This window comes from Caretta caretta, chromosome 3 (genome assembly GCF_965140235.1).
Source record: "Caretta caretta isolate rCarCar2 chromosome 3, rCarCar1.hap1, whole genome shotgun sequence".
NCBI classification, from domain to species: domain Eukaryota; kingdom Metazoa; phylum Chordata; order Testudines; family Cheloniidae; genus Caretta; species Caretta caretta.
In genome coordinates, this window is record NC_134208.1 from 197,148,598 (window position 1) to 197,173,368 (window position 24,771).

Here is a 24,771-nt window from a genome sequence, read left to right on the forward strand (position 1 = left end):
TCTCCTGTTCATTAAATTCACAAAAGATGGGTACATAAGCCAAAGGACAATTAAATAGGATTAGCTGGAATACAGCCATATTCTATCTTTGGGGAATATTTCATGCATGTTCATAAAAATTAAATATTAAACAAAGGTGTGAATTTTTTTCCACTGGGGCAGGTAGGATGCTTGCCATCTGCTGAACACACAGTCCTGCCAAATATCACAGATTCACATCCTGAATTTGGAAACCAAGTGCACACAGCAAATCCATGCATTTCTTTTGGTATCCGCCTTCCACTGGCCTTTCCTCTACTTGCTGCTCAGTTTTACCACTTCACTGATTGTTTAAGCTGTGCTACCTCCCACTATTTCTGGGAACCAAGGGCCCAATTTTGCAAATCTTCCCTATGTCAAGAGTGCTTCATCATGTGACTAGTCTCATTGACTGTAATGGAGATACTCATGTGACTAGAGACTTCACACTTGACAGATCTGCAGAATTAGGCCTATAAAATTAGAAAACTAGAATGAGAGATCAGGGTATCTGTGCAGAGTGATTGGCAAATGAGCAGCACATCATCATGCAACTTGTAAGGAAAAATGTCTCCTTCACTTCTGAGAAAGTAATCAATAGGAAAATCAAGAAGGTGTGAATGATAATGTGGAACCTTGACCTACCAACTCACACTGTGGGAAGAACTTCCATGAAGAGCTGGCTTAATCATCAATTCACTGCCATACTTTTACTTCATGTCTACCTGCTCCTTTCATAGGGTTACCTCAGAATAGTAGGATAATTTAATGCATTTTAGACTTCAGGTGCAATATCCCAAGACCAATGTAACAACGATAAAATGAGGTTTCAGGCAATTCAATCAAAAGCCTACTCTAATGTTCTGAGACCCATTCCTTTTTATAATGTTTCCTCAGATGTAAAAATTATCTCTAGAACCACTCCATACTATTTATATTTGCTTTCATGGGTGGTTTGTCTAGTCTTTGGAGCCTGATATTGGGAGTCTTATTCCGGACCCCTGGATTCTAGAAACGAGCTATATCATTTTGTCTTTTAAAATTTCAAGTTGATATTTTATGAGGAACATTTAGATTGATTGGCTTACCTTGCTTCTCATACCTGCACGTGACCCATACCTGAACCCTCTCTCAGCTCCTATGTTTCAAGAGAAGGTACACACAACATTTCACAGTGTCAGACCCTAATGGTGTTTCCTCAGCTATAAAATGGGCACAGCAATACTTAACTACCTGGTCAGCTTTAATTAATTGCTAGCAACTCCCAACCACTTTCATTCCCATCCAGGAACCACACCTGCTTCTGAACTTCACTCCTCAGTTACCTCTAGCTTCCGCCAAGCTGCCCATACGCCCTTCCTCCTCTACATCTCTTCTGAGCAATTCAAGGAATAAGGTCCTGCCCACATCTATTCCCACTGTGCAGGGAAACTCTGTGAAGGCAATCTGGTGCCAATACCTTTTACTAGCACTAAACTTATGTTTATGGTTACATGTAAAAAAATTTCTGTGTGTCTGTACTGCTGGGCAATGAGGGGGGATTAAATGTAAAATGGATATAAAAATTCTGTACAGTCACAAATAATTAATCTATAGCACTCACTCCTAGAGAATATTATCAAGGGAAAGAGTTTAATAGGATTATTTTAAAAAAGGGATTCACATTTATACGAACACACTCTGCAGTTACACCAGCTAGGCTAAAACTACAAGTGTTATCAATACTCCTGCCAAAAGTCATACACTTATCATCAGCTGCAGTCAAGGGAAAAAATAAATTGTATTTAAGGATTCCTCACTCTCCTCTGGGAAGACTGAGCCCTGACTATTTTGGCGAATCTTAGCAAACTATTATTCCTTGCTAGGTCCTGTAGACACATGTATGTGGGATTAAGGTGACCATGTTTCCAAAATAAAAACAAAAACAAAACAGGACACTTTTGCAGTAACTTTTTTTAAGGGTCATGAAATACTCATTCAAAAGTAGTTTTAAAAATATGTACTGGTGTCACTACTGCCAGCTTCTCACACAAGAGGGAAGTGTCTCAGAGTGGAGGGCATTTTCTAGTAAATTTCCGAGCTGTGAATGAATTCACCATGAATCGCTGAACACATGTCACGAACATTCAATCTAAGCCAAAGAATGGCTCCTACAATGTCAACACTTGGCTTTTCTCTCCATTCCAACCACCATTCGTTATTCATGCCACCAAACGCTCCTTCCGCTGCACTATTCCCATAAACACAGAATTCCCGCTTAGTATAGCGATACTCCTCGAACAAACATGGAGTGAAAACAATAAATTTTTTTTTTAAATTTTTAGGAAATGGAAAACTGGAAGGACTCAGGTGCCCTGAAAGCAGCTCCTGGGACAGAAGGACATTGCAAGAAAAGCTAGACTTTGGGGTGGCCGTGGTGGGTCGGACACACCCTGCAGCCATATGAACAGGCTCACCAGCACACTAGCACTCCCCAGCAGGGCTGGATTAACTCTCCTGTGGACCCAGGGCCATTAGATTTTGTGGGGCCCCTATATACAAGTCTTTTTCCGAATTTAAAACAAAATTATCACAATTATGGCATCAAGGCTATTAATGTTATACTAAACTTTCCTTATAATTAACACAAAGCCTTTCTGTGGTTACATTTCAGTCTTAAAACATGTAGAACATAGTTAAGTTAATTCAAAATAGCCTACTTCTTACCTTAGAACAGCTGTTTTATTAGTTTCTTTCTGGGAGGGAGTTTGGCTGCAGGTGGGGGCTCCAGGCTGGGGCAGAGTGTTGGGGTGCAGAAGGTGAGGGGTACAGGCTCTGGGAAGGAGTTTGGTGCAGGAGGGGAGTCTGACCTGGGGCAGGGAGTTGAGGTGCACGGTTTGAGGGAGTTTTGGTGCTGGAGGGGAGTCTGACCGGGGGGCAGCCAATGGGAGCTGCGGAGCCAGTGCTGGGGGTGGGGGCAGCATGCGGAGCCCCCCCACCAGGGGCTGCAGACACGTGCCAGCAGCCAGCCGCTTCCAGGAGCGGTGTGGGGCCACAGCTTGCAGGCAGCCTGCCTGAGCCCTGCTGCCCCGCTGGACTTTCCGCGGCCTGGAGATCACAATCGACTGGCAGAGGCTCAACACGTTGGTGACCACTGTATTGTACATAATTATGGATTTATTTTTGTGCCCCGCGCCCCCTGGGCTGCAGCCCCCCTAAAGCCCCTGTGTTAATCCGGCCCTGTCCCCCAGCCCTGGGGCTCTGCTCTGGGGCTGGCACCAGCCAGGCACTGCCTTGGGGCAGCAATCCCGAGTCGGCCAGAGCGTGGGGCAGGAATGGGACTCCCTAACGAGCAGCACTCAGCCTCTGTGCCCTGGGGATGGGGAAGGCAGACGCAGGATAGCGGGCCGGCTTCGATAATTGCTACTGCGCATGCTCACGTCGCTTAGTAACAGAGAGGGGGCGTGGTTCCTCCCTGCTTCGTCGGCTCCCGCCCCGGCTCGCGCCCCGGTTGCCATAGCAGCGGGTTGGATGCGCCTCGCGCGGCCAGCATGGCGCTGCCGGATCCGGTCAGAAGGCGGCTCGGCTCCTTCAGCCGGACTGTGTTCAGCGACAGCAACCGCACCGGCCCGGAGCGCCGAGGCAGCAGCGGCAGCCTGGGTAAAGAACCGCACCCCCCTGCCCGCAACAAAGATGGCGGCGGCATCCTCACAGGGGAGAGAGGGAGAGGGTCGCCGCCAGGAACGAAGATGGCGACGCTAGCCTCGCAACAGCGGGACTCCGGGTAGCGCCGGGCTCCACCGGGCGCTGGTGCGACGGCGCGTCCCTGCCTGGTTCCGCGGTGTCCCGGCGTTCAAAGGCCCCGGGGGGAAGAATGACCCCCTAGCGCCAACAGCTTCCCCTCACCCCAAGGGTGGCAGCAGCTGCCGCGGGGCGCGGTTCACCCCCTGGCTAGAAGTAGTGAGAGCAGCCCGAATACAGGGTGTCCGCCTTTCAGTCCCCCCGCTACTCACACTGTCCCCGCACCACCGCTTGGCTCAGGTACCCCGCGCAGCCTGGCCGTGAGGCTGCCTTATTGGGGGCTAGAGCCTCGCTAAGGGGCCGGACTGTAGTGCCAACCCCACTTTTGTGTTCAAAAATCACCAGTCAGGCCTCCCACCCCTGAACTCAGGAGGCCATCATCAAAATCATGAGATTTAACAAGTATTAGGTTTGTGGTTGTTTTTCTGTGCCTTGTGGTTTTGAGTTAATAGGGTTTTGGCCACTTTTCTTGGCAACCATGGGGGCTAGAAACAGCTTAAAATGAAAGCTGAGATTCTCACACAATCACAGGACTCCAGAAGCTGGGGCTTTACAAAAAGCACCAAAAATTATGAAACTTGTGGTACATTATGGGATACCATTAGACATCAGCTTAGGGCAAAACATACTGTGCCTTTCTGTGAAAATATTACTGTTCTGATAACCACTGATCCCTTCACATTTAGCCAGGCACTCAAAGTAACTTGCCAGATACTACTACCTAGCATTTTTCATCCAGATATCACAAAGCACTTTAAGAGATCAAATATATCAGGCTTCCACTGGCACCAAATTTAGGGGATATTTTAGGTGTTTAAATTTGAGTTGGACCTGCTGAAACAGGGACACTTAACAGGAAATACAGGTGAGGCAATCATAAAGAGGACCTTCCACCCCCACAAATGGTGGTGATTGCTGATTCTTCTATGAGCTGCACTTTGAGTAATGTGAGAAACTTTCAACAGTCAGCTTATTGATCATTAATTCAAGATTTAATGTGATATCAATAAATTGGATAATGGGAGAAGGAAACTTGCCAGTTGAAACAAAACTGTTCCCTGATCTCATTTTTTAAGGACTTGCTTTTTATACTTTTGTGTCTCTAGTTTTTTTGAAACTATGTGCAAATTCTAAATACTGTAGAACTTCACCTCCCACTTAATATTGCAGGGGTCAAAGTTTTGTTTTTCTGGGTTTTAGCAGCTAATTTTCTTCTCTCCATAGTGTTTGATTTGGAACTCCATTTTCTTTAATGTACATTCCAAACTGGTGGTTCTCTTTTTAAAAAAGCACAGTGGATTGACATTGCTGGAGTCTAAAATTTTCTATACAGAAGAAAGGTATTGTGTCGAAACCAAGTGATGCAAGATTCCCCACCAGCATGCCTGAGTTCTGATCTTTAAGGATCAGTTTTAATTTGAGGATAATCAAATATATATGCTCACTTAAGCCTACGCCCTGTTGATGAGACTACCACATTGCTAAAGTCAGGCCTCAGGAGCTCAGAGTGCAGGTCAGTTCAACTCCACTGTCTACTCTCCTGCGCTGGCCTGCTCTCCTTTTGAGCTTCTCTTCCACCCATTCATGTTTTGCAAGTGTGGCAGCAGAACAGCTGCTTAACCCCTTCCTTTCTGGTGTAGGTTTGCATACACTTTCACACGTAGATTCTTTAGAATACAGTTGTGATGTAGCAGAATTCTTCTGTTGCACATTTTAACACACTATACTTAATGTTGAACTTGATTGATCTCATAGTCCAACCATTATTATGTTGGTTGAAGTTGCTATATCTTAAAGTAGAGGTTATTTTGTTTTTTTTTTAAAATATGGTATCTCATAGAGCTGGAGGGGACCTTGAAAGAGCATCAATTCCAGTCCCCTGCCTTCACAGCAGGACCAAGTACTGTCCCCTTATTTTTGTCCCAGATCCCTAAATGGCCCCCTCAAGGATTGAACTCATAACCCTGGGTTTAGCAGGCCAATGCTCAAACCACTGAGCTATCCCTCCCCCAGTAGCAGCTGTTTCTGCTGTATGTAGGAAAGAGAATGTCTGACACAGACCTTGGGTGATGAGGATTTCTCTCTCTCTCTCTCTAGATAATGAAATAGTCTCCAGTTTGCCATTGCAGATGTCCCTCTATTTCAACCTTTATTTTTTCCCATTTTGGTGGGTGAGCAGTGTTGTCATGCTCCAGCTGAAGGTAAGTCCTGAGGGAACATATCCCCTCCAACATCTGTGGTGCCTGTCTGAATCTTATTTCCTCACACTGTCTGCAAGACTATGGGTTTGTCTTCACTATCGGGGTAAGTCGACCTAAGTTATGCTACTCCAGCTAAGTGAATAACGTAGCTTAGGTCGACTTACCCCAGTGTCTTCACTGTGCTGCGTCAATGGGAGACGCTCTCCGGTCAACTTACCTGAATCTTCTTGGGGAGTCCACTAGAGAGCGCTCTGCTTTCGATTTAGCAGGTCTTCACTAAGTCGATACCCACAGCATCAATTGCAGCAGCCTTGAGCTCCGCGGGAGTGAAGACAAGCCCTAATATTTGGCCCTTCTACTCATTACCTTCAACCCAGACATGGAAAGTGATACTTAATAGAGTGCAGTGTCTCCGCAGAAATGTCAGAGTAGTTGGAGGGACAGGAGTTCATGACAGAATTAGTGGCAGGTTTGGTTGGAGGTTGATTGAAAAATCAGGGGCTATGGCTTGTTGGGTTTCAGCAACATTGACAGTGCTGCATGAATTTCCAGATCACAAATACCATAAGCTTCTGTAGAGCCGTATAAAATAATGATAGTGCATTCCATCCCTCTGGAATTCCTACTTTCTTCCTCTCTCTAGTACCCAGTCTTGCCAGATTACTACAAGTTCATCCTGGTCACAGTAATCGTCCTAGTCTCTCTAATTGAGGCCATCCGACTGTATCTTGGATACATGGGCAATCTGCAGGAAAAGGTATGTTCTGTTGACCTCCTTGAGCATCAGTTCAGGAGCCCTAAGGGGCGGAGTATGATGCTTTGAATTAAAGACACATCACAATTACATTCACTTATAAAGGAGCACTTACTAATTGGACTTGAACCAGGGTCCATGTCCCTAGGTAAATGCTCTGTCAGTTGAACTAAAGGAGCTGGTCACTTTGCACAAGTGAGCAGGGGCTCCTTTGTTTCTGAAGTTCACAAAAGGACAGAATCAGACCTGGCCTTTGTAAACCTCCTGGAATAAACAAAGGACTTAAATTTAGTCTCTCTATGTTGTGGGGTGGACGAGGAGCACACACAAACTTCAAAATCACCTTCATATTAAATAATTTACTTCCCTCATTCTGGTTTTATGCATTTCTCCAGTCTGAGCCTCTCTTCTGCCAGTTATGCTCTTTCAGTGTCTGTCTATCCCTTTCATTCCCTCATTTCAGTTCCTTCCCCCTTTCTTGTTTTTTTGTTTTGGGGATACCAACCTCATTTTCCCTCTCTCTTTTCTTTGATTCCTGCTCCAGCGACCTCACGTCACTGAAACCATCCTCTTCAGCTTCATGCAGCTCTCTGGAAGCCTTCCTTCATATGGTGGGTCTGCTTAGAAGTATTGTAGGATAGAGTAGTGTAGCATGTGATGCTCCTAGAGCTGGCTGATCCAGGGAGCAAGGGACCAGGCTCTGTTCCATACTGATACGTACTGACACTAAACTTTCAGTGCAAGTCTCCTTTTTCTGCCTCTCTATTTGTTGTTTCCTTCTGTCCTGGCTTATTGCTCTGATAATTTAATTCTCCTTGTACCTTGCCCTTGGAAGACCATGCTTCCTGCTCCAGTCTATAGCACTACCTTAATGATACTGATAGAGGGAAACTGATGAGAATCAAACTATCCCCACTAGCTTTACTCTGCTACTTCACGTCACCTGAGCTGCTGAACATCCTATAGACTTCATTGCCACAGATGCAACCATGTGTCCACTTTTCCCTGTCACTTTGGGGTGGGGTGGGGGAGTAAAGAGGATCACACTTGGCTGGCAGTTATGGCAGGAACAGTGGGGAGGCCAGTGACCACATTTCACTCTGCTTCTGCTGTTACCAGGATGTTTTGGGCTCACAAGGTGCAGCAGTAGGGCTAGGACTTCTCTGCAGAGATTTTAGAAGGTGATGGGAACACCAGGGAAGCCCATGATCGTCCAGTGAATTTAACTCCCTGAAGCCCTGGATTTAGTTGAAAGAAAAATCGAAATAGTAAGCTGATTTCAGAGTAGTTGTTGGCTAGACATTTATGTTATCTCTTTGTTTCATAGTAGAGCTGGCTGGAAAATGGGGTTTCCCCGGCTGGAAAATGGGGTTTCCCCGGCTGGAAAATGGGGTTTCCCCGGCTGGAAATGTTGACTTTTCAGCAAAAATTTTAAACTGAAATACTTCAATTCTAAAATGCTACCACAGCACATCAGGGGAGTTCTGTTTCACATACCACATGCTCCTCTTATTCTTGATCAGCTTTGCTCAGTGCTTAGACTGTATCATATGTGATACATCACTGTCTCCTCTCTTGTTTAAGGGAGCTGGTGCATCATGGGAGTTGCACAGCCACATTGCATCATGGAAGATGAAGTTCAGCTAGGAGCCAAGCCCATAAGAATGGGTGCTTGAGGCAATTCAACTACAATTCCCATGAGACACAGCAGTGGTATAATCAATTAAAATTTTCACATTTGGGGCATTATTATTTTGATGAAAGATAGACATTTTCCACAGAAAGGAGATGGTTTTTGGCAAATAATTTTGTTTAGTCAAAAACCCCAATTTTTCATTGAAAAATAGTTTAGACAAAACACTTTCAACCAGGCCTATTTCTTAGCAATTCCATAGCATACGCAGGCTTTGGGAAGAGGGAGAATGGATTTTTTACAGGATACATGTTTTTGGTATGTACTCCAACTGTGTACACATTGCTTGCATTTTTCAGTTGCCATGTTTTAATAACAGTTGATATTAGACGTGATGTCTTTCTGTTGTAGGTCCCGGAACTGGCTGGCTTTTGGCTCCTAAGTCTCCTCCTGCAGTTGCCCATAATCCTCTTCTTGCTCTTTAATGATGGTCTGAAGATCCAGCCACTAGAGCGAGCAGTCCACATCATTTTTGCCCTCTTCCTCACCTTCCAGGTCATTGCGGCTTTTCTTGCCTTGAAAAGAATGGTGAACCAGCTAGCAGTTCATTTCAGCCTTAAAGAATTTGACCAGCTGGATGATCATCCCAGATCTGATTATCTAGCCTGGGAAAAGAAGAGGGTGCAGGCTCCATGGCGGGTAGGACAAAATTTTGAGGAGGCTCCTCCATCAAATATTGATTGGGAGTCTGCACTCAGGGCCTGACAGGTTACTAGGATAGAGCCTCAGGATGAACGTCTCTTGCTGCTATAGTCCCATTGTTCCCATTTCTTTGGCTCATTCTCAACCTTCCTATTTGTCAGAGACCCTAAAAGTAGTTGTTCTGCCACAGCCAACATTAAAGATGAGAGATCTGAACTTTGCTGCAACATCACATTGGCATTATTAGCTCTGCCAGTTATACAGTTGATTTCATTTGTATACAGTTATTCATTGGATGAAATGCCTGCAGCGTGGAGTTGGTAGGTTTTATACTTAAGCAAACTTTAATTTTTTTAAATTGTGAACAGAAGATTTTTACTGTTCATGATTTTGCACAAGGATATTTTGTTTACAATAAATTCATATTTTATTCATTTTAATAAAATTTCACACTATATAGCCTCTTCTGTCTACAGATCTGAGTACACTGTACAAACGAGTTTAGCCTCACACTAGCCCAGTAAGATAAGGAAGTATGCAGAAACAGACACAGAAAGGGATACAGAAACTACAGTGATGGTCATGCTACAAGAACTTAAAAAAGCTTCAAGGACAAAGTTTCAAAAGCGACCTTTACCTTTGGATGACTCCGTTATTGGGAGCTCCAGTCAGAGAAACTGTTAATTCAAGAAAACACCATTTGGTTCAGCTGAAGTTTTGGGTACCCAGCACCTCAGAGTTAGGGCCTAGTTGTCTAAAATGGAGCACCCAATAATTGAGCCACACAAAATTACAGGCCATTTAAACATTTAGATATGTGATCTGCTCAAGGGAATACAGGAAATCTATGTCAGAGCGAGGTATATAACCCTGGTCTCATTTTCAGGTCTCTGTATTAATGTCTGGACTATCCATTCTGGTAATGGCTAAAAGTTTGTTTCTCAATATTTGGTGATCAAAAGTTAAATTAATTTAATTTCTTCTTGTGGATCCCTCTGTCTATCAGCAGAGCAAAGGCAGTTGCATATGGGTGCAGAGCAGGGCTGATACATGGACACAGGGTTAATGAAAGGGAGAAGGGTAAAGAGGATAGGGAATCTAATTGCACTATGAAGGAAAGATGCTATATGGTTAAGGATGGGATTTTTGTAGGCCTATTAGAGTCTTACAGTGCAGAGGAATGGATAGTGGCCTTGTCTCATATCAAAATAGGATTTCCTCGGTGGGCAGGAGAGAGGGATGTTGGGTGACTAGATTCTGCAAAATATTCATTTAAATGTTATCTATTATTAAAATTCAAACCTGATGGAAGCAAGTACTTGCAGCAGCGGTTGCCCCAACTTGCACCAGGTCTGGCTTTGACTTATTTTGCAGAAATATGACAAATTGGAAGGAATTTGTAAGCAGGAAGTTACCTGAAGTATCTGAAGAAGTATTAAGATTGGGGTCCTTCATTCAGAGTCTGTAAGGGAGACACAGGTGAGTTTTAAGCATAGGAACTCTGGCCCTGCCCATGAGTTTTGCATTTAGAAGTTATACCATTTGAAAAATCCTTTTTTTTCCCAATAGTCCTGGGAATTCCTTTCTAAAATAAAAAACCTTTTAAACTGTATGCATTAGCACAAATTGTCATCCTGCCACTGTGTAACTACTGCACAAAGCTGAGCTTAAATCAACCGCTAGAGATCAGAGCCCAGGTCACCTCAAAGAGAAACTTTTCAGAGGCAATTAAAATAAGGCCTGGAAAACAGAACAAAAGACCCCAATAGGCCAACCAGAAGTATCGATTCTTGTTTATCTCTTCACTAAGGAGTTAACACAAGGTATAACTCAAGTGTTTCTGTTAACTCTATTCTACACATACACAGAAAACCCGCTAACTTATTTGTGGTTATGGTAACACAAATTGGTTGGTACAAGTGGGGATATAGAGCAGACCTTGAGTGAGCTTACCTCCTTAGCCCCCAATACAACCTCTCAATAGTATTGATTAGGTTAGTGCTGTGATAACAAGTGAGAGCTGCTAGTCCTCCAGTGCCTTCCCTACAATTCTCTTAGGGTCCCCTGTCCTGTAGTCTTGTCTTGCTATCTACTTGTTCCCTGCTTCCTGACTGAAAGTCACCTTCTGCTGCATACAGGTCTGCCTGGCCCTCATTCCCCACATTTGCCCACAGCGGCCAGTATCAGCAACTGCCCTCAACCACGTCTGGTAGAGAGCTCCTGTTTTGTGATAATGGTGCCAAGGATGACACATTTTCAGAGTGCTGACAGCTGCAACCAAGGTACTGATGAATCTCTGACTCAGGTCTTACAGAGTCCACAATTTTGGGAACAAGAATTGAAATGCCAAGATGCATGATGACATTTTGAATAAACTGGCCAGGTGTAGAATTCAATGAACAGAACCTCAGTGCTGGAGAACATCAAAGGGATTAAGATGCTTGTACCTCTAGAGTGCCCCCTTGTGGACAGAGGTTGCTCTGTGGCACCCTGCCTTTTGGCCATCGTTTCTCTTCAGGTTTCAGAGTAGCAATCATGTTAGTCTGTATCTGCAAAAAGAAAAGGAGTACTTGTTGCACCTTATAGACTAACAAATTTATTTGAGCATAAGCTTTCATGAGCTACAGCTCACTTCATCGGATGCATTCAGTGGAAAATACAGTGGGGAGATCTGTGAGAGTGATGGGTCATCCTTCAGGATAGGTTGTAGATCATGGATGATGCGTTGGAGAGGTTTTAGTTGGGGGCTGAAGGGGATGGCTAGTGGTGTTCTGTTATTTTCTTTGTTGGGCCTGTCCTGTAATAGGTAACTTCTGGGTACTGTTCTGGCTCTGTAAATCTGTTTCTTCACTTCAGCAGGTGGGTATTGTAGTTGGGTGGATGCTGTCAAGATTAGCCAGCACATGGGGCTATCCACCCATACTCCATGAAGTGAGGGCAGCCTTGCCTCATGCTTCCCTTACTTTCCTTAAGTGGGTTCTGCAGAGGGGTGCTTCCTGCCCACCAAAACTCATCATCAAGCCCATAACCTATGAGCCTCCCCTTTTTAACCCTAACCAGGTAAGCACGACCCTTCATCACCCTAACCCTGGGCTGGGGAGCCCTTCTGACCCCAGTGTTAACCCTAGGCCGAGAAGCCCTTACTTTTGTAACCTTAACTTTATGCCAGGGAGTCCTAGTAATACCAGGGAGGGAGCCCTCCAGACTGCAACCGTAACCCTAGGTCAGGGAGCCCTACAAACCCCAATGCTTACCCTAGGTCAGGGAGTCCTAATGACCCCAGCCTAACCCTAATCCTGGAATCCCTATGGGCTGAATGCCACGCATAAGCCGGGAAGCTGTACCTTTTGTGACCCTAATCCTAGGCTGGGAGCCTTATCCTTTGAAACCTTAGCCTTCGCTCAGGGAGACCTACTGACCCCAATGCTAACCCTAGGCCGGAGCACTGCTCTTTTCAACCCTTACCCTAGGCCAGGGAGCCCTGCTGACCTCTAGCCTAACTCTAGGCCAGGGAGCCCCGTCGATCCCAACTCTAACCCTTAGGCAAGCAGTCCTACTCTTTGGAATCCTATCCCCAGGTCTAACCCCAACATTGCAAGCGTTACCTTTTCTAACCCTAACTTTCACCCTGGGAGCTCTGCGATTTGTAACGCTAACCCCAGTCTGAGGAGCCGACCTACATTGTGGGATGGAGGAAGAGTGGACACACTTTCAAAATCACCCACTGTCAAGGCTAAATCCCCACTCTGTCACTCCGAATGCAGAAAGTGAGGTCTCGCAAGGATTCTAAAAAATTAATACTGGCCACTTCAGGCTTGTATTACACTCCCAAGGTTACAGCTTCTCTCTGACCTTGGCTTGGTAAACGCTGCCACCACCCAAATGCAAAAAAAACCCCTTTTAACCCAGGAAGGAGCAGTTGGGAATTCCTCCATATGGGGTACGCTCAAGCCCTTTCCCCATCCCTGCTGGGGAAGAGCTGAGAAAGAAACACAGAAAATTAACTGTGGCTACCAGCTAATCAAACAACATGCACAAACCTCTTAGGACACCAATAATCCAATCCTGTTCTTAAAAAAGGTAAATTTTATTAAAAACAAAAAGGACAAAATACTTTTGGAACTTAGGCTTTTGCTAGCTTTTAAAAGAGCAATTCCAAAAGTTAAGCATCCAAAATAGCTTTCTTGGGGGTTCAGCTTAAAGGTTACAAGCAAGGAAAAGCATCTGGGGTTAGCACAGAGGAGATCCACAAGCCTTAAAAAATAAACAGAAATAAACCTGATCACGTCGAGCTGAACATTCTGATCTCTTTACACCGTTGGGTTGTTAAAAGTAGTTCTAGATATCTGATTATTTTCATATCTCTTTTAACTTTACACAGCATTCCTGCTGCCCCGTTTCTTCAGCCCAGAGAGCAACAGACAAAGGGAAAGTGTCTTTCCCAATTTTAAAAAGTTCTACCTTCCCACTGGCTCTTTTGGTCAGGTGCCCACTCCTGTTCTTTTACCTGTGGGCTTGTTAACTCTTTACTGGTAAAGCAAGCAGAGAACAGATACCAAGAGGGATTTTACAGCTAACTGGGTGGCCGGGTTTCCATCAAAGGGAGCTACTCCCCCCCTTCATGTATCAAACCCACTATTAAGTAACATACTCCCCACATTCTGGTCTTTTACATTTCTCTAAGCAGTGCCTCATTTCTGTCAGTTGTGCTCTCTCAATGTCTATCCCTTTTATCTCCTCACTCCAGACCCTGCCAGGCTTTCTTCTGTTTTTGTTCTGGATTCACTTCACTCTCTATTCTCCAATTCCCGCTCCATGACTGAAACCATCATCTTCAGTTGTATGGGGCTTTTCAGAAACCATTAACTCTGCTCCTTCAGTCAGCAGTTGTGCAGGGACTGATTTATATGCTATTTTGGTATTTTATTTTATGATTTAAAGTAAGGGTAAGATAGTAGAAGGGAGGGAAGTGAAGCTGAATCAATATAAGAAACCAAGCCATATTCAGGCATGCAATGGTGAATACAATAGAATTAGAACTGGGAGATGTGTGCCACACTAAAGGATTCATATGCCATCAAACAGCCAGTGACTCACACACACAACTTTCAGATTTTCAATAAGCTAAGTAGTTATTCTCAATGGCTCTTCCCTTTAATGCAACAGCTTTAAATGTCAAAGTTCTAAATAATGTCATTAAAAGGAAAAACACCCAGCCAGAACTCAGCCTCCCACATTCTCAGATAATTTTACTTCAAGAAACTAAATTTTCCACAGGGGCAAATTCTGGGCATGAAAGTAGTTGGCTTCAGTAGACATTTTTTGCTTCAGCCAAAGAAAAGAGGAGTGGGCATAAAATTTGCTGAACACATACCTCTTCAGATTAAAGATCAATTTAAAGATGGAGCATAGCTGCTGGGTTATTCATAACAATGGGCTTGTCATATGCTCCCAGTCAAAAGCAAAAAAAAAAAAAAAACTTTTGAAAATAATTTCTTTAAAATATTCCAACACTTTGGGGAAGGGGAAATTATACTTGAAGGAGACTTCAGCTGTACACCTATTCTTCACTGGGACAGAGCTGATAAAAAGACAAAAGAAGGAAACAGGTGCAGCATTAATGTTTCTATACCAACAAGTCAATCTCTCAGATTTCTGGAGGGAATTATATCCAGTGGAATGAGATTACACGTGTATTCATACCCTCATCAACTAGACTAGAATAGATTTAATATTAATCTCTAAATCCTTAATGTAGCAGCAAAATTTGCAGAAATTGGCAAACAGTCAGTTCTTGCCCCATTGGAAGTAATAAGAGAAGGTTACTTACCTGTAACTGCAGGTTCTTCAAGAGGTGTGGTCCCTACTGTATTCCACTGAGGGTTACACATGCACACCATGCATCGAGAGTCGGAGATTTTGAAAGGTAGTGTCTGTGGGTCCATGCATGTGCCCTGGCTTGCCTCATGCTTCTGTCCAAGGTGATAAAGGGCAGGGCAGACCGACTGTATCTTCAGTTCCTTTTCTACCATGAATTGACCAATCTGCAGTAGAGGGGAAGGTGGGTGGGAAGTAGAATACAAATAGGGACCACACAGTCTGAAGAACCTCCAGTTACAGGTAAGTAACCTCTTCTTTGAGTGAAGGTCCCTATTGTATTCCACTGAGGGTGGTTGACAAGCAGTACCTAAGTTGGAGGAGGGTGTGAGGATGAAAATGGAATGATCGTGTGGAGAACTACCATGCTGAAGGAGGCATCTGCTGCAGAGTCCTGCACTAAGATGTACTGCTCTGCAAAGGTGTGTACTGAACACCATGTGGCTGCTCTACATATGTCTACAAGCGGAACATCTTGAAGGGAGGCTGTGGTTGAAGCCTGAGCCTTCTCGTGGAGTGAGCCCTGTAAGTGAGCTCACAGTTGGTAGCAGAGTTTAATGCAACCGGAAATCCTTTTGGTGATTCTCTGAGAGGAAATGTCTTGTCCAGAGTCTCGCTGCTACTGCAACAAATAGTCGAGGAGACTTCCTGATTGGTTTCATTCTCTGCAGGTAGAAGGCCAGAGCTCACCGTACATTGAGGGAATGGAGTCCATGTTCCTGTTCAGAAGCATGTGGCAGAAGCCAAACTGGTAAGTGGATGGCTTGATTGATGTGAAACTGGGAGACCACCTCTGGTAAAAATTTGTGGTGTAGATGTAGGGAGACTTTATCTTTGTGGAACACCATGAAAGACGGGTCCGCCATCATTTAGCTCTGAGTTCACCAACCTGTCTCATGGAAGTAATTGCAAGCAGGAAGGCGACTTTCGTGGAATGGAGGGACATAGAGCATGAAGCTAATTGGTCAAAGGGTGGCTTCACTGGCATAGAGAGAACTAGAGTCAGGTCCCATTGGGATGCAACAGGTGGGAAGGTTCTGATGACGGATTTGTCAAAAGGGAGGTCTTCAATGGTGTTTTGGACCTCCTTAGGAAATCCAGAAGAGTGGACATAGGGCTCTCTACACATGATTATCGTCCATTGCATCTACCACAGATTGAAGGGTAGTTCTGGCCACGAGCTTCCCTTCTTTAACAAGTGCTGGAAAACAAGCGTGATCTTGTTGTGGAAGTCTATCAGCAAACTCTTTGAATTTGGTGTAATTCAGGAAATAGGCTTTGTTAGCCAAACATGGCTAGTTCGTGATCCTAAATTGCAGGCTGGAAAATGAGCATACTTTAAGACCCAGAAGATCTAAGCACTTCCCTACTTTGTCTGCTGAAGTAAATTGAGGGTGCTGTTGTTTAGATCTTTCTGCAGCAGCCTGGGCTACAAGGGAATTTGGACATGGATGTGAAAAAAGAAATTCAGAGCCTTTGGCTGGAATGTAGTAGCATTTTTCTGCTCCTTTGGAGGTAGCTCTGCATGTGGCCGGTGCCATACCATTCTGGAAGGTTCCAGTGTGGCTTCGTTAATCAGCAATGGTATTCTTGCCAGCACCAAGATGTGAAGGATATCCTGAAGCTTGTGCTGGGAATCTTGAATCTCCTCTAAAGGGATTTGGAGTTCCTTCACAACTATCCTGAACAGCTCCTGGAATTCTCTGAAGTCATCTGGCAGGCAAGGAGGTGATGCAGCTACCATGTGATCAGGAGAGGAAGAGGGGAATCTTGCTGATTCCAGCAGAGGTGCTGGAACCAGGCTAAAAAGTTCTTCCACTATCAGGTCTGTATGCCTGGTGGAAGGATCCCTCAAGGGGGAAGGAGGTAATGGTTCCCTTGTGGATTGGGCCAGTCCCGGGGGGGGCTATTGTGCCCAGGGTACCCAATATGGCCAGTAAGTCAGATCCGATGTAGGTGGTGGGGCTCCCCATGGCATAGGGTACCATCGTCTCCGTGGTGGCTGGGGTGGTAAGTGTTGCCATGGATGAGGTGGTTTCTGTGGTGCATAAGGATGGTAAGCTAAAGGTTGTTCTTCTCCTGGTTCTGAGTCATCAGAGGAGGAGAAGATGGATCCCATTTCTAATGGTGGTATCGTCAGAGCTGGTGGAAGAGTGTAGACCATCGATGCAGCGGGTGAGGGGCCCCAAACTGAGGGCATGTCGCTTGGTGGAGATTTAATCTCTCTAGATGTGGAAGGGCCCGATATGGAGGGGGGGAGGTAACTCCAGATCCAGGAAGGCAAAGACCTCCTGGGGAACAGCTATGGTTCTGGATATTCCTGGTGTGAGAGACACTCTTTCCTTCCCAGTCATTGCAACCAGGTGCTTGGGTCTTTCCCAGCGCGAGAGGGTCCTGAGCCTTGTGGGGTGCTGGGGATGGTGGTACCGATAGATTGGCACCCAGAATCACTGGGTCCCATTGTTTTGGGGTCTTTTTCTAGTGCCTTTGGGACTTAGACTGTACTCCGTTCCCTTGAGCTGAGCTGGTGGAAGGAACTTCCATCTTCTTTTTGATTTGGAGGAAGACTTAGCCCCATGCTTATGGGAGTACTTCCTTATCTCTAGACTAGGCCCCACCCTAGGGGTGATTCCACTGGCACCAGACTTGGATGTAGTGGGAGGTGCACTCCTCCCCGAATCAGGCTGATGTGCAGGGAGGGTTCCCTGGCCTGGGTCCGAGTGCAGTCTCATGGCTAGCTCCATGAGATGTTTCCAGAGGCAAAGTGCCCGGCCTTTTCGGGTGTGGCTGGGGAAGGATGGACAAATATTGCACCATGCCGTGATGTGAGCTTCTCCCAGGCAGTGCAGGCAGCATTGGTGGTCATCGCTGCCCAAGAAGGATCACAGGCAGGAGGCACAAAGTTTGAAGCCCGGAGTCCTGGGCATAGTCCAGTACTGCATGTGGGTATGGGGGTAGGGAGGAGTGAAAAACCCTAGTCTATCTAAAACAACTGGCGCTAGCTACTATTTAAAACTTTTAACACTAGAAAGAACTAAATCTTATAATCTACTATAAAAACTGTTTTAAAACTATGTACAACTGTCATGTCCAGAAGCGCATCAGAGACCAGGACACAGAGCTCTGATACAGACCATACGGCGGTGAGAAGGAACTGAAGATGTAGTCGTCCAGCCCTGCCATTTATCACCTTGCACCCTATCTCGCATCATGCTTCCGTTCATGTGCAGACCAATGGATGCTATTCCGCATGCATGGTGTGCGCTTGCGTAACCCACAGTGGATTACAATAGGGACCATCACTAGAAGAAGAATGGATAGTTGGGATGGGTGCCAAAGATCAGTTTTTTGGAAAATGTTTCTATAGGACCAAGAGTGGATTGCAGCAATAAAAGACGACATTGTTAAACACTTTCAAATAAATTTTGCAGACAATATAGGTCTTCTATGGGAGGAAGGTAGAGCAGTAGTTAGGGACAAGTTTATAAACAAAGCATCATAGAATCATAGAAGATTAGGGTTGGAAGAGACCTCAGGAGGTTATCTAGGCCAACCCCCTGCTCAAAGCAGGGCCAATCCCAACTAAATCATCCCAGCCAGGGCTTTGTCAAGCCGGGCCTTAAAAACCTCGAAGGATGGAGATTCCACCACCTCCCTACGTAATCCATTCCAGTGCTTCACCACCCTCCTAGTGAAATAGTTTCTCCTAATATCCAACCTGGACCTCCCGCCCTGCAACTTGAGACCATTGCTTCTTGTTCTGTCATCTGCCACCAAATGCCATAGCTGTTATACAAAGAGAAAAGAAAAGAAAAGAAAAGAAAAGAAAAGAAAAGAAAAGAAAAGAAAAGAAAAGAAAGATTAAAACTAGAACAGGAGATAAAGTGTTACAACACATTCATAAAAACATGGGTTCAAAAAATTATACAAATAATTAACTAATTAGGGAAGAATTGGCTATGGTGATGACAGGTGCCACTGAAAAAAGCTATTAGGTATATGAGCAGATATTTTATGAAAAAGGAAATAAAAATAAGTTATTGGTTCAAAAACTTTAAGGGTTTCCTGAGCAACTCACTGTTCCACCAATTTAAAAAAAATCAGTAAAAACACCCTAATGAAATTCTAGATAAAGAAATAACAGAAAGGACAATACCAACCTCTGTGGAAATGGTAATAGGGCAATGCCATGTGCCGTTTTAGCTGGACGGCGGGGCAACCTGCAATGATTTGGAAACCTGTGAACACTAAATAAATAACTAGCTATTTTTTTTTAAAAAGAGCACATCACAACTTTGTCATGGCAATGAACCACTGCCAAAATGCCGGCAATTGCGTCTCTTGCCCTGGTTCTTCTTCTTCTTACCAAAATGAGAGTCGCATTAGTACCCAACATTAGGTATGGGGCATTGCTCTGAGTTGGGTCCATGCCTTGCCATTGGTTGGAACGAAGGCTGTGGACAGAAACTGGGGGCGTGCCAGGTCAGAACTGGTTTGTTTTAATGAGTCACTGGGCTCATACATTCTGGGGATCCTGTGTGGGAATGGGACAGGCAAGTTCTCCCACTGCATACTGTGAAAGCACTCTTAGAACCGCACCGTTTACTGAAGCGCTATGAACCTTAGGTTGTGCCCCCTGAAATCTTCAGTCCACACACAACTGAATAGAGCACCAGCATGGATTCAGAGCATGATTCCACACCCTACACCAGTTGTTCTGTAGGACTCCCTTGTGATGGGCTAACACAAGGGAAGACACTTGAGGATAGATCACTCAAGTTAATTCTGTCGGGCAGACACCTTCAATGTTGGGATGAGCAAACTTTGAAAGGTTTGCTTGTAGAAGTACCTGAAGTCCTGGATGCATTTGAATCTTTCTGATATTTCTGTATCCTCCTGGGACTGGTAAATGCAGATGTGCGTTAAAAAAAATTAGAAATCCCAAAGATATACAGCATCTCAGAAAAGGTTTGGCTCAAGTTTTGATCAGTTATTATATACAAACTAGTTCTCTCATCTATCATCTTGGTAGACTGGCTCCTATCCCATCCTTCACTACAATCTAGACACTATATACTCCATGGCAAGCTGAACCAAAATGTATGCAGCAGCTTCAGATTTTTTAAATGTAAAGTTATTGAATTAAATATGAAAATAAATTGTATCAAACAGCAGTGTACTCCTGTGGGGGCTTATTTTACATCATTTTGAGATCTCCATCCTGTTTCAATTTTCAAGATGGCATTGATTGTCAGCTTGAGAACTCAGAATTAAAACTCCATTAAGATTCATGGCTGGAGCAGTTCACACCTGTTCATAGACTCTGTGCAGACTCAGAAAAATATCACTGCATGGTTTTGCACTGTTCAGCTTTTCAAGGTTACCAGCAATCATAAAGACTAAAAACATTTTTTAGTGAAAGCTGAGATCCTGGAGCACAATTCTCTGGCACGGGATAAATTTTGCAATAAATTCCATGCCTGCAGAATTGTGAAATGTAATGGGGCTCTGACAGTATCATACTATTGCTGCCATGCTGAAGTTCTACATTTCAGATACTGAAATACACCATTTCTAGATGTCAGGCCGAAAAACTTATGCGAATGCTTCAGTCCTTTTCCCTCTTTTACCCTCCACACAGATGATTTGTATTCTTTTGTTCATTCATTGTATTCCATAGACATCAGGGATAGGACAATTTACCTGGGCAGATCAGGCCTGTGTGTGTGGGGAAGCCTTGAAAGATACAGGTTCACTCATCACAATCAGTTCAAGGGCATGCAGGTTCCTTTCCCTTTCCCCACCTTTATCAATAGGGATGATCTTTCAGGAGTCAGCTCTGGAGAATGTTGAATTTCTTCCCTACCTCTGAAGAAAATGCAATGCTCCTAAAACAGACTGCAGCCATTAACTACACAACTGGCTTTTTGTTTCTGACCAGTTCTTAGAGTGAGTGAGCATAAAGGGCAGTAGTGACTTTCCTACAGGGGAAAAATTAAAAGCTTTGAGGGTGGAATGGACAAAATAGAAAAAATGAATTACAAAAAACTACTGATAAGGAGGCAGGGAAGGGATTATCCAAGCTGGTAGCAGCCAGCAACAGTGAAATGTGACACAATAAAAACTGGGTCATTGAGTTGGGACAGCCCTAGGACATAAAAGACTGGAATGAAGGAAAGCTCTGGCTTACTTTGTTCTCAAATATTGAATTTTTTTTCAGATGCATAAAGCACGAAATATTACAGTGATAAGCCAAGATTGAAAACACAGCCAAGGGGAGAAAAAAAGTCTTGAAGGGATTGTTTTAAATGTGCTGAAAGAATCATTTGGTTTGGTCCTAAACATCACGAAGAGTAAATTGACACAAGGATTATGCAGAGTGACGAGGCACTGAAGGCAAATGACAACAAGAGCACTGCTGTTTAACTTCTGTATTTGGTATAGGGTGTAGCATTTGATGTGTCAGGGAGCGGTGTCAGAGCTTTGTAATGCAAAGAGAAGATTTGTAAATGTTTGTATTCTTATTAATATTTTCAAGGACAACTTATAATCATCTGTTGGGAAAACAGCTCAGTTTTTTAGAGACTTTAGTGCTCTTCAGCAGAGTACCATATTCTCCTCACAGCAAACAGGACAGTGTTCGCAAGAAAAAAATGAAGTACATTTTTAACTCAATGCTTGGGAAATAAAGGTGAAATTTCCTCCCTCCCCCCCCATTACACAAAGCCCCAATTATAGGTTGCGTGTCGAACTCCACAAGGGCTGGTGAAGATGGAATTTATACCCTGGCCAGGAGCAGGTCAGGGGCTATCAGCCTTTCCACTACCACCCTTCCTTTCCTCATGCACAGTGGTTCCCAGCTGCTGAATTCCTGTGAGTGTGCACCCCAGTAGCCCCATCCCAAATCTGTATTCCGGGCTGCCTTATTTGGAGCTGGTGTAGAGCACCCTTCCTGGCAAGTAGACCAGAGTGTGACAACCCCTTGTTGCACAGCCTCTCCACTCATACCATTCTGGAGAAGGTTGGCAGCATGTAGGATCCTGTATAAATATCTTCTGGCCCTGAGAGTCCCCCATACCATAAACAAGAAGTAGCTGCATTGAAATAAATGGAGGCAAAAACTTGTGTCATTGAGAGGACAGTCAGGCCCCATTTGGGTAAACAAGCAAGCTCTCAAATAAGAAACCCCAGCATGCAGTTTAGCAGAAGCAGTGCTGATGAGTCCTGCGCTAGGTCCTTGGGTATGGCCAAAATACACAATTCTCCATATGTCTAAACCAATTTTATGTTGGGGTAAATCCTTTGATGTCAGTGGAGTTACAACCAGTGAAAGACTGGTGTAAATGAGTGGAGAACCAGGCTGACAGAATACGAGGCTTAAAGCTCTCTTTTGCACTGCCCTGCTCCTTGGGCAGGTCAGGGCATGTTTGCCTCCCTGAGTTGCACTGCTCTCACTTACAAGGTAATGTCCACCATGGACTGGAAACACAGGGTGCCAGAAGATTGTCCTGACCCCTTTTATAGCTTTTCCACCACTCAGGCTATCAGCAAGGAACTGCAAGGTGCACCTGAGGGCTCCGTCCCACTGAGCAGCTACCCCACACCCAAGGAACGTCAGCCCCCTCCTTAGTCTGACTTCATCGTCAGCGAACAGAAGGCAACAAGAACAAGAAAACTGACCAATAGGTAACTCTACTGTTGTTAGAACAATAGGACTAAACGATGCGTTTTCATCATTAAATCTGAGAATCCAGGGGACATTTTTATAATTTCACCACATGGTCGGCTGTCACCTTACTCAGGCTGTTTGATGATGATGATGATATACTACTGTGGGTTCATCGAAAAGCCAATGGCTAGAATCTTCAATAGTGGCTGTCGTCCAGTTGCTAATATAAAAGCCCTTCTGTGACAGAGTGCTGGGCAACAGCTTTTATTGAGTACTGGAGGTGGGCAGCCACAAACCTGCCCACCTCTGAAGGCCCCTCTCCCAGCCTAAGGGGAGGATCGACTAAACCCGGGGCTCAAATTATTTTGGGGGACAATTAATAAGAAAACAGGGACAGGAATGAGGTCATTGGGCCATAAGCAGGGAACCGGAGGGGGCTACTGAGTAGAGTGCCCCAGACAGCACCCACTGCTCCTCAAAGGTGTCCAGGGAGCCAGCAGATGCAGTGCAGAGGAACTTTGGTCACATGATCGAAGGGAGGAACAGGGGTAGTCCCCACTGTTGCAGAGCACTTCCCTGTCCAGCATCCTCCTCCTGTTGTTATAGATGGCCAAATTTGGCCAGCACCAGGAGGAGATTGACAAGGAGATCTCGAGACTTTGTGGGGGCTGGGCAACAGCAGCTGAGCCAGCCCTCTTGTCACTGCAGCTCTAATTAATTACTCCAGAGCAGACCTCATTAAGAAGAGCTTTGCCTAACGGATGAGCTGTTTGTGGACTTGAGCAGAGGCAGGAGTGAGCCAGCCCTGCTATGCCTTCACAGACAGGGTATTTGCTACCTCTGCAAAGGTTCTGCTTAGCATCTACACTGTCTGGTGGCTGTCTTCACTCCCACATGGTTTGTAAATATTTAACGTAGACCCTGAACACAGCAACATGGAGCAGGCATTAAAGATACAACTGTCAACTCACTTGAGTGAGAAATGTGGTGTGATTTTTTTTTTCAAGCTCCTTTGAGAAGTTCATAGAATATCAGGTTCAGAAGGGACCTCAGGAGGTCATCTAGTCTAACCCCCCCAGCTCAAAGCAGGACCAATCCCCAATTTTTGCCCCATCAGGGATTGAACTCACAGCCCTGGGTTTAGGAGGCCAATGCTCAAACCACTGAGCTATCCCTCCCTCACAGTTACTAACTTCTACAGATTATTAACCTGAAATTACATAAACTTGAAACTTTTAATTCTAAAAATACAGTTGGCTGGTTTTTTAAATCCCAGAACCTCAGAAATTGCTCTTGTAGTATTTTAACTGATTTAAAAACCTGAAATCTGAAAAACAATAACTGAAAAATACCTGAAAAATCTTTTAGTGACATTTGTTTAAGAATACATTTAAAATATTGCCATGTTTTCCAGCTCTATCTCTAACATATTGTATACTTTTAACTGTGGTCATTACAATACATAACTCCTGATCTTAGTTACAGCCTGTATTAAAGTTATACATGGACTGTATGGTTCATCACAATACAGAGCTATTTAGGCACATTCTGAACATTTCTGCTGGGATTGTTTGCTGAAGTCCTACTTAAGAGCTACTTTCATAGTTGTACTAGAAAGCAGGAGTCAATGTCAACAGTGCAAACTCCTAAATGAAAAGAGTTGAGGTTTGAAGTATTTGATGGTGATCTTAATTGTCTAGAATGCTGAATGAAAGCAAGATTTCTGGAGATGCCCTTCTATAGCAAACATTTCACGTCACCTGCCAGCTGATGAGCATATTGGATTTTTCTGTCAGCAATTAAAAACAATCGGCGATTTAAAATCCGAGCCAAGTATTTACAACTTAATTTTAGGGCTGTGTTAATTTTTAGGATTATATATGGGGAGGCTGTTTGACACTTCACTCAGAACTCATCAGGATGGCAAACCTCACATATTTCTGTCATTTATTAAAGTGAAATGGCCTAGATTTTGAAGAGTTACTAGTGATTTTGGGTGCCCAACTTCATACCTTAGAATGGCCTGATTTCTGAAAGAGCTGAGCACCCATCCTCTGAAAAATCAGGCCCTTTAAGGTGTTCAGTTGGATATCCAAAAATCAAGGCACCCCAGATCACTAGTCATTTTTCAGACATG

The 24,771-nt window shown here is 44.4% G+C and overlaps 1 protein-coding gene and 1 long non-coding RNA gene across 5 annotated transcripts in view; one reads left to right on the forward strand and one right to left on the reverse strand.

Moving 5' to 3' along the window:
• The window catches only part of LOC125633411 (uncharacterized), a 32,842-nt gene extending 29,914 nt beyond the window's left edge, over positions 1-2,928 (reverse strand). Inside the window, exon 1 of the long non-coding RNA XR_007355592.2 lies at positions 2,725-2,928. This is a non-coding gene — a long non-coding RNA (uncharacterized LOC125633411). The remainder of the gene's footprint in view (positions 1-2,724) is intronic.
• Positions 2,929-2,941: 13 nt separating this feature from the next.
• Positions 2,942-23,604, forward strand: TMEM17 (transmembrane protein 17). Of its 4 annotated transcripts, XM_075127225.1 has the most exons (6): positions 2,942-3,140; positions 5,896-5,999; positions 6,643-6,756; positions 8,798-8,941; positions 15,637-15,716; positions 21,186-23,604. In XM_075127225.1, coding segments are annotated over exons 1-6 (642 nt in total). In that variant the 3' UTR covers positions 21,187-23,604. The 4 variants fall into 4 exon arrangements, with proteins under 4 accessions (XP_074983326.1, XP_074983327.1, XP_074983325.1 ...); XM_075127226.1 differs by lacking the exons at positions 15,637-15,716; positions 21,186-23,604 and adding an exon at positions 7,298-7,364 and having other exon boundaries at positions 8,798-8,884; XM_075127224.1 differs by lacking the exons at positions 15,637-15,716; positions 21,186-23,604 and having other exon boundaries at positions 8,798-9,545.
• Positions 23,605-24,771: the final 1,167 nt, after the last annotated feature.